The sequence below is a fragment of the Hevea brasiliensis genome, chromosome 10 (genome assembly GCF_030052815.1).
Source record: "Hevea brasiliensis isolate MT/VB/25A 57/8 chromosome 10, ASM3005281v1, whole genome shotgun sequence".
NCBI classification, from domain to species: Eukaryota; Viridiplantae; Streptophyta; class Magnoliopsida; order Malpighiales; family Euphorbiaceae; genus Hevea; species Hevea brasiliensis.
In genome coordinates this window covers 94,997,514-95,011,502 of record NC_079502.1, presented here as the reverse complement: position 1 = coordinate 95,011,502, position 13,989 = coordinate 94,997,514, and the positions used below count along the sequence as shown (strand labels likewise).

The 13,989-nt window shown below is 30.7% G+C and overlaps 1 protein-coding gene and 1 pseudogene across 1 annotated transcript; both read left to right on the top strand.

Annotated features, from left to right (window-relative positions):
- Positions 1-12: 12 nt before the first annotated feature.
- On the top strand, positions 13-1,845 carry LOC110652525 (uncharacterized acetyltransferase At3g50280-like). The gene has a single exon (XM_021808132.2). The coding sequence runs from the start codon at positions 104-106 to the stop codon at positions 1,436-1,438; it is 1,335 nt and encodes a 444-aa protein (XP_021663824.2). The 5' UTR covers positions 13-103; the 3' UTR covers positions 1,439-1,845.
- A 4,356-nt stretch (positions 1,846-6,201) lies between these two features.
- LOC131169423 (uncharacterized acetyltransferase At3g50280-like) lies at positions 6,202-12,635 on the top strand (annotated as a pseudogene).
- Positions 12,636-13,989: the final 1,354 nt, after the last annotated feature.

The following is a 13,989-nucleotide window of genomic DNA, read 5'->3' as shown; positions in this document are numbered from 1 at the left end:
AAAGACTTTTCCGAAACATTTGAAGACCATAAAGTTTATCGTAGTTTTGAAGCTCAACCATTGAGCCTGTGCGAAGAAAAAAAGTTTGCTAACACCAAACGTTATGGCAAGTATCCGATTAATCTCGACAAGTAGAGTTCAAGCAACAAGCAGCCCAGAGTCATCAACACAGAGGATTGAGTTAACGTCAAGCGATCTTAAGCTCTTTTTGTTTGGATCCATCCAAAAGGGACTTCTTTTCCCGAAACCCAAACCGAATCCATCATCGGAAGTGAAAAGATTGGATGAAACCTTAATCCAACAATTGAAGAACTCGCTTTCTCGCACACCAGCTTTTTCCACCCCACTTGCAGGCCGCCTAGCAATAGAAGAACACGATGATGAAACTGCCTCTTTCTTCATCGAATGCAACAATGCCGGAATCCAATTTGTTCATGCTGTGGCCGATGATATTACCATTTCTGACATCCTCGAACCCATCTATGTTCCTCCCTTTGTTCACTCATTCTTTCCACTAAATGGGGTAAGAAACTACGAGGGTGTTTCCAAACCATTGCTAGCTGTTCAAGTTACAGAGCTTGTCGATGGAATCTTTATAGCTTGCACCATGAACCATTCAGTTGCCGATGGCACAACGTTTTGGAATTTCTTCAATTCCTGGTCTGAAATTTCTCGCAAGAATTCAGATCGGACTTCTAAACCACCTGTCATTGAACACTGGTTTCGTAGCCATTGCACTATCCGGTTGCCTCTCTCAATCTTCAGAACTGAAAATGGAATCATTCCAACATCGCCTTCGTTCCAGGAGAGGGTTTTCCATTTCTCGAAAGAAAAAATTGCAGGTCTCAAAGCACAAGCCAATGCTGAGGCTGGCTGTGAGAAGATCTCCTCTTTACAATCAGTCTTGGCACATCTTTGGCTATCTGTAATTCGAAATCGTCAACTCATTGATCCCAATCAAGAGACCAACTTCCACTTGATGGTTGGTATTAGATCAAGATTGCAGCCACCTTTGCCAGGAGAGTATTTTGGAAATGCGGTTCAGGGAGTGACAGTGACGTTGAAAGCAAGAGAGGTAATCAAGCAAGGACTTGGCTACACAGCTCTAGAGATGAACAGGATGGTTAACACTTACACAGAAGACAAGGTCAGAAAAGTTTTAGAGTCTTCGATACAGCAGCCTAAGATACTTAAAATGGATGGCATTCCACAAGATGATTTGGCGGCAAGCAGTTCACCGAGGTTTAATGTTTATGGAAATGATTTCGGGTGGGGAAAGCCAATTGCAGTAAGAAGTGGACCTGAGAACAAGTTTTGTGTGAAGATAACCGTTTTTCCAGGAGTTGAGGAAGGGAGTATGGACACTGAAGTTTGCACTTTTCTTGAGATTTTGGAGGCCATGGGACATGACTCCGAGTTCATGGCTGCTGTCAATTGAATTCTCATCTTCTTCAGAAGAGATTTATGAACTTGCTCTGCATTTTGTTTCCACCCCTTAATCAGAATCATCTATCATGTATATGTGATCTTAGTGCTTAAATTTGAAATAAATTTTAGCTTTTTGTTAAAAAAAAATTAAGATTGTAGAATCGGATATCCGTGGGGGTGTACTGAGGGATGGTGAAAGTGCATTTATTGCTAGTCCTTTCTGGATAATTTTCAGAATGTAGGGCACCAGGGATTGCAGAAGCCATGAGGTTAAGAGAGGTGCTGGTGTGGTTGACAGATTTCTATTAAATTAGGGAACTGGTTTGTCTCTGTATTGGATTAAATCAGCAAAAACACTGTAAGAGTTTGATCTCTTTCAATTTTTATGTATTTTTTAGAAAAAAATTTGTAAGTTTTTTTATAAGCAATAAATTTAAATGTATGAGTTAACTACACTTAAAATTTTAAGGTTTTAAATTTTTTTATTTATTTTTAGATTAAAATGAAAATATTTTTAATTTTATAATGGGATGTAAATAAAAAAAATTAAGAATAAAAATTAATATTTTTTTAAATGTTTGTAGTGATTTCGTCTGGTCACTATCACATCAAAATCGCGTCACGTGTATTTTTCTTCTTTATGGCTTTGTCGCCTGCCTTATCCTTACACTTTGTTTGGATAGGTGGAAAAGAGAAAGGAAGAAAAATGAGTAGGGAAAAATAATTTTAAAAAGACTTTTTCATTCTTTGGATAAGAGAAGGAAAATAAAAGAAGGAAAGAAAATAAATTTTATTTTTTTTTAATTATTTTCTCTCCAAATTGGAGAGAAACTAAAAAGAAAAAAAAAAAAAAATAAAAAATATTTTCCTTCTTTTATTTTCCTTCCTCTCCTAAAATTTATCCAAACATACTCTTAGTGTCAAGTTTACAACCACATGCAGGTTATAAAGTAATTCACTGATGCGCTTAATGTCAAATACATTGAATGAAGATGAACTACTTTTCAAATTAATTTGAATTTGCCAAACGACGAGAGACGAAAGTAATTGAGTGTAATTCATCCAGTGATTAAATCGATGTTATATAGAAATTTAAACTAAAAATCCTATAAAAATTTTTAAAATTAACATCGATTGAACTAGTATGGTAATTATGTATATATTTTATTATTCAAATATTTTTATATAAAATTTAAAAATATTACTAAAATTTTTGTAAATATAACTTAATAAATATTATAATTTTATTTTAAATAATTAAAATTTAATTAATTATATATATATATATTATATATTTAATTAATTTTTTAATAATATATTAATTAAATTATTAACTCATTAACTGAAACAAAGGAAGGCCTAAAGCCCACACTAATAGCAAACCTTAAATCGCCTAAATAGGAGAAGATTGAGCCACCGCCCAGAATCATTTTTTGGGATGGTGATGGGTAGGATAGCAATAGATGTTGGGCTGATTGGATTTTGACACGGTGTATTTGAATAATATATAATTAAATTTGTGATATATTTTTATTTATAAAAATAATATTCATAATAAATTTGAATTGAGTTCAGATTTAATATATTAGATATTCACTATTAAATATTAAATATATATTTTTTATAATAATATTTATATATTTTATATTTTAAATGAATAAAATTTAAATATTTTATAAAATTATTAAATTTAAGTATAATTATTAAATTTAAGATATAAATTATTAATTAAAAATAATTTTTACATAAATAAATAATTAAAATATATAAAATTAAATAGGTTCAAGAATTATTCGTATAATAATAATCTAGTTTATGATGGTTTTGGATAATTGATGATAAATTTTAATTCGATTTATGACGAATTCGAATAATATAAATAGTAATCAAATTTAGGTGAGATGGTTTTGATAGGTACCTGCCGGTTGCCGCTCCTAACTACCATTTATCTTGCATTTTAGTCAATAATGCTCTATTGTGGCAAAAGCAACCGAGCACAACACAGCTAAACTAAAAGCACCTACTTGATCAAGCAATAGTTTCCTCGTGACAAGGCAACAAAACCCCAAAAAGAAAAACACCCATAGCCTAATGCAATGCAAAGCACTTGATGTCCCAAATATGTCTAAGAGGGGGGTGTGAATTGGACTAATATAATTTTTTAGTTCTTGCTTAAAATCTTTGAAAAAATATGACTTAGTTCAATAAAATATTCTAATGTGAAGTGTGTGTGTGTGTGAAATGACTTAAACAACTAGTTTATATAAATTTAACTTAAAACATGCTCAATATACTGTTCAATTAAAATATATCAATACTCAGCAAATTAAGCAGTGAACTGATTTAAATCACAACACAGCAAATAGAGTAGTAAACAGAATATATCAGTATTCAGTAAACAGAGCAGTAAACTGATTCAATTCTCAACACAGCAAAATTAAATTAACCAGAAAATAAAATATAAAAATTTAAAGAGTAAGGGTTAAGAAAAGTGAACACTGAATTTTTATAGCAGTTTAACTTAACTAGCCTAATTTACTCTCTCAAAGATGTCACTTTGAGTCTTTATTTCACTATTTTTTTCTTTAAAGGCAAGAGACAAAAGTCCTTTACAAATTTTCATACTAAAACTTTACAAAGAAGCTTCAAACTTCTTACAAGTGTTATCCCAAATACTTTACACCATCAAGCTTCAATAGATGCTTGAAAGACCTTTCATAAATGCTAATAAAATGTTTAAAACTCACTCTCACTCATTATAACAGAATCTAGAAAGAAGAGATGAGTAGATATGCTAATGATGAGCAATGAAAACAAGTGGAACACTTTGAATGAAAGTTTTAAATGACTTCAAAGAGTTAGGAACACTATAGCAACTTTCATTAAATGCAAAATAGCCAAGGGTAAGTGTATTTATTGTCCACAACTGTTTCTGACTGTTTGAAAACTCATTTGGACGTTATAAATTCAAAATTCAAGAAAATAGCCATTATTTATCGTTTTCTGTAATGTTGTGTAGAGTTAAGTCAGTTAAAATGGCCAAGAGTTAGTGTATTTATTATCTAAAATTGTTTTTTGACTGTTTAAGAACTCATTTGGATATTATAAATTCAAAATTCAATAAAATAGCCGTTATTTTATTGTTTTCTTCGATGTTGTGCAGAGTTAAGGCAGTTAGTAAACCAGTTAGCATACTAGAGAAACTTTTCTTACTAACTTTAAAAAATTAAAACTTTACACCAAAACACAATAAAATACTTTTAGGCCTTTTGAAAATTTAAAAATAAGTTTTAAAAACTTAGAATAAAAATTTGAGGGATTAAAAGGTAATTTCATTGGCTCTACTCAATTTTTTTCACAAATAATCCTAAGAAACCTAAACTAAACTCTAAGCTATGTACTTTCATTTTAATATTCAATATAACTTAGAAGGTATCATTTTCTTTTTTGTCTTCCTTATCTTTGATTCATCTTGATCAGTTGCCCTATGATGTCGTCTTCCTGTAAGGCATAATTTCATTAACTCATGAATCTTTCTTTAAATCCTTAGGAAGATACATCACAACACTTAAAGAAAAGTTAAATTAATTCTAGTTGAAATTTGTTATTATCAAAATCTATATTCCTTTGAGCTCATGCGGTCAACAGCACTATGTACTTAGTTATAGGAAACACAGAAAAAATCAAATTGGTACCAAGGATGGTCGAGGACAAAGGTGGAGGGACTCTTCGGCGTCTCACTCACACCTTCCGGATTGACCTTCTAGTCAATATTCTACAAGCAACCACCACCAAGACATCTACTCCTTATGCCATGCAAAACAGAAGTTCAAGCTAACCTTCACTTTGCTTCCCAAAATGCTATGGCTGAAAGTTACTCAAAGAACAAAGTTACTCCTTAAGCCCCGACCTGCAAAAGTAACATCAAAACAAACATATACAACCCATGGTGAAGGGAGCGTGAAACCATACTCATCTGGAGAGGAAGCTGTTGTTTTCGGCAGAGAATAGGAGACGAGCTCCTAAAGAAAATGAAGGAAATTTCTTGAGCTTGGAAACTCCATAAGGGAAGAGTGAGGTAGAGAAACACAAATAGAGAGAGATAAAGAGAGGTAATTTAGGAAGAGAGAGAAGAGCAATGATAATATAGGAATAAAAGAAGTTTCTCTCTCATCATACCATCATTTATAGTCTTTATTATTAGTAAATTTATTAAAATTTAAACGATCTTTGTCTTCGTCGTCCTCGGGCTTGACAGTGCTGTTGCTACTTTCATGGTCCCATGGCTTCTAGAACTCGTCTGTGGCCTTTTTTAGCGTGCGAGTTGTAGGTTCATCTGAGAATGGCCTTCTCTGCTTTGCATGTAGCCGATGTTGATACCGGCACGGCAATGCGGAAGTACGGCAGTGTTGGTTAGTTATTGTTGGATCTTTTCTGAGTTGAAGACTTGGAAGCTTTAGTTTAGGGTTTGATGGCTGTTGGGTTTGGGCCTTGATGTTTGCGGGTTAAGGTTGGAGAGGAAATTTGAAGGGTTTTTTTTTTTTTTTTTTTTCTTTTGGTCAATGGGCCTCATAGACCAGGTTGTATTAGACCTTTGTATTTGTGCTCTAGCCCCTCTTAATCTAATGAAATTAATGCATTTGATAAAAAAATAAAATAAAATAAAAATTAGAGATTTTTTAATATAATTATTAAAATTTATAATAAATCAGATAGACAAGAATTCCTCTTTACAAACAAGAATTTCTCTTTACAAACTCTAAACTCTATAAAACTCAGCTGATTCATCCAAATTTTTATTCATGGGAGTTTTGAAGCTCATTGAGCCTGTGCTTGAAGAAAAGCTTGCTAACACTAAGACATGGCAAATATCCGATTAATCTCCACAAGTATAGTTCAAGCCACAAGAAGCCCACAATCATCTATGCACAGGATTGAGTAAACTTCAAGCGATCTCAAGCTCCTTTTGGTTGAATCCATCCAAAAGGGACTTCTTTTCCCCAAACCCAAACCAAATCTATCATCAGAAGTGAAAAGATTGGATGAAACCTTAATCCAACACTTGAAGAACTCACTTTCTCGCACATTAGCTTTCTTCGCTCCACTTGCAGGCCGCCAAGCAATAGTAGAACATGATGATAAAACCGCCTCTTTCTTCATTGAATGCAACAATGCCGGAATCCAATTTGTTCACGCTGTGGCCGATGATATTGCCATTTCTGACATCCTGGAACCCATCTATGTTCCTCCCTTTGTTCACTCATTCTTTCCACTAAATGGGGTAAGAAACTACGAGGGTGTTTCCAAACCATTGCTAGCTGTTCAAGTTACAGAGCTTGTAGATGGAATCTTTATAGCTTGCACCATGAACCATTCAGTTGCCGATGGCACAACGTTTTGGAATTTCTTCAATTTCTGGTCTGAAATTTCTCGCAATAATTCAGATCAGACTTCTGAACCACCTGTCCTTGAGCACTGGTTTCGTAGCTATTGCTCCATCCGGTTGCCTCTCTCAATCTTCAGAACTGATAATGAAATCATTCCACCACCGCCTTCGTTCAAAGAGAGAGTTTTCCATTTCATGAAAGAAAAAGTTGTAGGTCTCAAAGCAAAAGCCAATGCTGAGGCTGGCTGTGAGAAGATCTCATCTTTACAATCAGTTTTGGCTCATCTTTGGCGATCTGTAATTCGAAATCGTCAACTGAATGATCCCAATGAAGAGACCAACTTCCACTTGATGATTGGCATTAGATCAAGATTGCAGCCACCTTTGCCCGGAGAGTATTTTGGAAATGCAATTCATGTAGGGACAGTGACGTTGAAAGCAAGAGAGGTAATCAAGCAAGGACTAGGAAGACATGCAAATCAAAGAAGGCAGACAACACAGAAATCTCCCAACTATAGTTGCCAAACATGGTATAGAAAACCAACCGAAGAGCAAAGGAGCCTTCTTACCACTATCATCATCCGAATTTACATGGAAGGAAGTTATTGACTATTCCCAGGCCATAAGAAGCACAGAAACCCTCAAGCATCACAGATCTAGTGGAAGAATGAAGTGACATAGCTCATTGGAGGCCCACTCATGCATTATTGGGTCCAACTGCAAACTCCGGCGAGATAACATCTTTTAGGAATCTCCTCATGCCATAGTTCACTAAAAGTTCACTAAAAGGACACACTGATGCTTGAACTCGGAGACCTATAACACACAACTAGAAACAAAACAAAACCACAAAAAAAAATGCAGCTTAAAGAGCCCTCTACCGTTTCAATCTAGCTGCAATACAACCCAAAACAGGAAATTTATAATCTAACACAGGGGCAAGGAGGGAACCCACGCCGAATGAGGGGAAGAGAAGCCTTCCCCTACTCGGAAGAGCAGAGGAAGACCAATGAAGGCACTAATGAAGGTCGCACCCTAAGGAAGAAGAAGAACCAAAATGAGAGAAAATTTCTCTCTCTCTCTCTCTCTTCTCTCTCTCTCTCTCCCACTTATTCCTCGTAGAAAATAATTAGACCTTAGTAATTGGCAAGCATATGAGTGAACTCTCTCTAAACTTTATAGAGAGTTTTCTCTCTATTTTTGTTTTTCATCGTAGAATTTAGTCTTTCATTTCTCATTAGTGTGCACAGCCTCCTCTACCTTAAGGATAGGGGGCCTCCTCTGCCCAAGAGTGGTTCTTCCTTCCCCTATTTTTGAGTGGATTTTAGATAAGGTTTTAGTTTTTATAAGTCAGAGCTTATTGTCGCAATGTGTTTTACGGTTGCCAAGTAATTCACACCAAAGTGGAAAAGTGAGGAATCGCCACTCTAATTTTGCAGAAAAAATAGATAAAATCTTTTATTATATTTTAGAAACTTTTGTTTTAAAGAAAATAATCCACTTCTATTCCAGAGATTCTAAGCTCGGGGTCCTTATACGTGTGGGGAAAGTGTTAGGCATCCCACGTCATCCCAAAATGGTAGATGAATTTAAAAATGTGCTCAAATAAATTAATGTCAATAATTTGAAATGGAGATTAATTTACAATATTTGTTCTTTATTTCGATCGAAAAAGTTGGAACACTTAAATGTCTCACTCTTAGAGTAAATCAAATACATAAGTAAGTGAAGCGACCCTAAAAGTGAATTTTGACTCCATTTGATCTTTTTTTTTATTTTTTTGAAAACTATTTATTTTAATGAGGCTTTTAAATTTGACGAATAATCTAATGAAATTTTATTTGAAAATTAAATTTGGTTTGAAAATTAAATTTTGTTTGAAAATTAAATTGGGCTTTAAAAATTAAATTTGTTGAAATGAAATCTTGCCTAAAATGAAATTATCTTAAAAAATTGACTTATAAATTAAAATTTTTGAAAATTAGATTAACTTGAAAATTAAAATATGTTTGAAATTGAAAATGGATTTAAAATAGATTTTTGGTTTTAAGATTTTTAATTTTTATTTTTTTTAAATCACATTATTAAAAAAAATAGAAGCCAATTATTTTTAAGAAATTGAATTTTAGTTTTATTTTAAAAGTTTTAGTTATTTATTAAATACAAATATTGTTAAAAGAAGTCAAACATAGATGTGATACAAGTGATGCCTACTTAACATTTTATTAATTTCCTCTCTTTCCTTGATTAAAACTTTAATACCAGGAAATGTGTCATTTAGTTCCCAAGGATTGTAATAGATTGTGAAAACTTTCAACTCTCTATTGTTGATCCCATCATTGGTGTCCAAATAACTGAGGGTGTTATGTGTGTGGTGCGTCTAATTATATACAAGTATAACTTATGAGTTGAATACGTATATTACTTACAAGTTGACTGAGAGATTTAGCGAGATGCCCCCAAAAGCTGGATTTTCCAAAATTCGTAACTCTCGACTGGTTAAATAATTTCCATACAAGAATAATATTCTGTTTGAATTTATTATTATCTTTAGAATAGTTTAAGAGAAATTAATCTAATTATTTTATTTTATGGGGTATAAGATGAAATTATCATCATGTCCAACAAACTATTAATTGTTATTTCTTTAGGTCCAAGATGCAATTATCGTCGAACCCATGATCTTTATTTTTATTTTATTTTGTGGGATTTAAGATGAAATTATCATTAAACCTTCAATTATTTTAGTTTTATTTGATTCATAAAGCCTAAGATGGAATTAACATTAAACTCTAAAATCTTGATTATTATCGGACTTATAAGATTTAAGATAAAATTATTATTAAACCCTGAAAGATTTTATATGCTTTATTTCAAGGTTGTAGGATTTAAGATGAAATTATTATTAAATCCTAACAATACTTTATATTTTAAATCCTAAGGTCTAAGATGCAATTATCATTAAACCTGAAGTAATTAATTCTAATTTTTGTAATTAAAAAGATCTAAGATGAGATTATCATTAGACCTAAAATTATTTTAATTTTGTATTTTAGTGCATTTTATGTGGTTTAAGTTATACTTATATTTAAGTGATGAAACTATCAACCAATCCAACAAATTTTAATTAACGATTGATTTATTTTTTTTTCAAATATGTTTAAGGTGATATTACCATTAAATACTAATTAGGGTCCATGATGAAATTATCAATGAACCCAAAGGTTTAATTAATTTATTTCCATTGGACTTTAATAGGACTTAAGAAGAACTTTCCATTAAAACTCAAAATTTAGATTAATTATTTAATAGGTTTAAGGCAATATTACCATTAAACCTAAAGCATTAATTATAAAATTTTATTTTAAATAGGATTTAAAGTGAAATTACCATTATCCCCAAAGCTTTAATTTAGATTTTTATCTTTAGAATTTATGATAAAATTATCAATAAGCCTAACAAATTAATATGATTTTATAAAGTCTAAGATACAATTATCATTAAACCGAAGATCTTGTTCCTTTAATCCAATTTGCTCATTTTCAATTTATTTTTTGTTTTTAGGATTTATGATCAAATTATCAATAAATCCCAACCAATCTTTTAATTAATATTTTTTAATTACAAAGTCTAAGATGCAATTATCAACAGACCTAGAATAATTAATCTCAAATTCATGACAAATAAGGTTTAAGATGAAATTATCATTAGACCTCCGATATTTAAATTTTAATTTAATTTAATTTATTTATTTACTTTGTTTTTCAAGATTTATAATGAAAATATCAGTAAATTTAAAATTTTAATTAATTATATTTTTATTTATTTAATATTTATTTTCAGTATTTACAATGAAACTGTCACTATTTTTTTAAAAAAATTATCTATCCAAACCACAACCGGATGTAAAAACCCATTCTTTAAAAAAATGTCCGACTACTCCCTACTAACATAATACCACTTGAAGGCCTTATATTTGGACTCAACAAAAAAAAAAAGAAAAGAAAATAATAATAATAATAAAATAATAATAAAATTAAATAAAATAAAATAAATTAATTGATGAGATCTAAAATGAATTAACAAGTTTTTCATACTCTGTAAATTATAAATAATCCGAATACTTACATCTTATTTCAACATGATAGATAATTTTTAAACACATAGAAAACTGAATAATCAATTCATATATCAATATATCATCTAGTAGAGTACATTTTCAATCTACCAACATTATAATTGGTTACCAACAAATAATAGTCAAGGTTTCCTTTTCTCAATCACTATAAAAGCAAAAAGAAATCGACTCAACAACTCAAAACAACATGAATTTTAAAGCTACAAATTTCAAACATCATCTTATCAAAGACATAAATTTATTTATTTTAACAAAATCCATTAAGATTGAAAGAAAATTAATCTAACAGAGTTGTTTGGAATCGAGAAAGAAACCTTAATCCTTGGAGCAAAATTGAGAATTGGACAGAAGACAGCTGATACGAGAATCAAATCATGGAGGAGACAATGTTTTTTCTTTGGAGAGGAAGAAGATGAGTCCCCTTCTAGGAAAGCTAATGACGTTGCTATCAAGAGTCCTCAGGAGAGGATTCGTTCTCCCCTTTTAAAGAGAGGCTTATGTCTTTTCGAGAGAGTCAAAGGGAGTAGAAAGGTTTCTCTTTTCACGTAAAACTGGGTTGTTTTCAAGAGAGCAATCAAAGTGAAAAGGAAGAGTTTCCTTGTACAGATAGATAAAAAGTTTAGGAAATTTAATAAAATTAATTCATCATTAATTGATTTTATTTTCTTTTATTTCTTCAAAAAAATGTATAACTAAAATTTAATGGCAACAAATTAAAACCCAATAGAATATTTCTTTTTCCTAAAATAAATAAATAAATTTAGGATAAATTGAAAATGTAAAATGAATCTCAAGATCGAAATTAAAATCAAAATTGAATCCAAACAAACTTTTTAATTTGCACTTTTAATTAAATAATAAAAATAAAATTACTATTTGAGAACTAAAATAAAAAAAAGAAAAATGAAAAGAAAGATTAAAATTGACAATGTCAAGTAAAATTGAGACTGAAAATTGAAAATAGACTAATTATTTTTGACTTTCCTATTTCATTTTATTTAAAAAATTTATTTTAGATCTGGACAAAATATAGTATTTACACTTATAATAAAGAGGTATCTTGATAGACTTGAGCAGCCTGATTTGTCGGCTATATGTGTGTGTTCCTGGTTTGTGATACTCTTGGAAGCTTTTGAGTCTGCAGGGGTTTTTTGGTTATTGTATGCACAGTCTAGCTTGGTGGTGGTGGCTCGTGGGGTACAATTTGATGGGTTGGCCTTAAAAGCGTTAGTGGGACACTGAATAACCCACTATTGCTATTCTCTACGAGGTTTGGTGCCAATGTGAAGTTTTCATGGTACTCTATTGTGAGAGGTTTTTGTGCCTTAGCATTGTGCTTCAAGCTGTGGTTTTTGGGGAACGGGGAACTCGAGGGTAAAAGTGCTAGTTGTCCATCTATGGACCGTTGTTGCCTCCTTCAATTACATGAGAGTGAGATGTTATTAGGGCTCTCCCTCTTCTCTTTTTGTTCTTTTCCCAGGGATCTTTTTTCCTTGTGTGACATGGTCTTGAGCTTCAAATAGTTGTGTAGTGTTTAGCTTTGTTGCCCTCGTTTTAGTGAATATGGCTGTTGATGATGAACTTCCGATGAAGGTGCGGGTGCTTTGGGTGGGAGGTGCTCCTCCATACGGCATTAGTGCTTGTTCTTTTTCGGATTTGCGAGTTCGGGTGCAACCCACCTGAGTTAGGGTTTCTGATAGGTTTTGTTTATATGGATTGGGGTGGCTTGTTACATAGGTTGTGTTTTAGACCATGAACTTCTATTTATTTTGGCCTTTAAGCTTATTGTAATGTGCTCTTTATCACTGTATTAGGCTTTAAGTCCTATTTTTAATAAATTACAACCTATCTTTCAACAAAAAAAAAAAAAAAAAAAAACTGCGCGCATAAAACTGAGGAATTATAAAAATCAAAACTATGCACATAAAACTAAGGAATCATAAAATTTGAAACTAATGGTTGCAAATAAAAACAATGCAATTTAAAAAGTAAATTACAGGATAACCCTTGAAATTTGTCAATAACTAAATTAATCTCCTTTAAAAATGTAATTATTTAAAATTTTAATTTTAATTTAATAAAAAAATCATCTGTTCAATTTCTATCTTAATTATGTTTAAAATTAAAGTAAAATCTAAAATTAATTTTTTGATTATTTATATAATTAATTTTGATTGGACTTCGAACATGAAATCTCAAATCTAATTATTATTAATCCAGCTTACTGCCTTACCAACCTCCCTCGCTTTTGCTCTCGCATATAATTTTTTAGAGAGAGGTTAGTGTAATATAGGGTCCATGTTTGTATAAAAAAAAAAATTTCAAATAAGTAGGGGCACACATTTCTTAAATTAGATTTTAAAATTAAATAAAATTTTTGGAACTTTTCAAAAATTAATTTATTTTATAGAAATTGAAAGGTTTGGATTAAATCACAAAATACGCAAATATTTAACTTTTTTTTAATATGAATATAAGTTTATATTATTATAAAATTATTTTTTTATTTTCACATTTTTAGTGAAAAACTCCCCCAAATTTTTAATAATTTAATTATAATACTAATAACATCAATAAATAATATCAATGCATTCGTAAAAGAAGGGAGTAAAGTAGAATCCTGCTCTACTACAGTCTATCATGCTATACTAACGTGGAAAAGAACAACCTCTCAAGGGTGTTTGACTTTATATATAAAATTAATTTAGTATTTATAAGTTAATTTAAGTTTATAAATATATAAAAAAATTTAAGTAATTATATATTTAATTAAATTATTTATAAGTGATTGTTAAGTATTTTGATATATTTAATAAAAAATGACTTATAAGTATATTTACTATTAAAATTAAAAAAAATATTAAATAAAATATATGATAAAATTTTAAAGTACTAAATAAAAAAATTAGTTTTCACCGTTTTATCATTATTATTATTATTTAATTTATATACTTATAAAAAATTAGAAACAAACAAGTAAACTTGATCTTAAAATTTAAAGGTTCATTTGATCAACTTATAAGGTAAAACGAACATC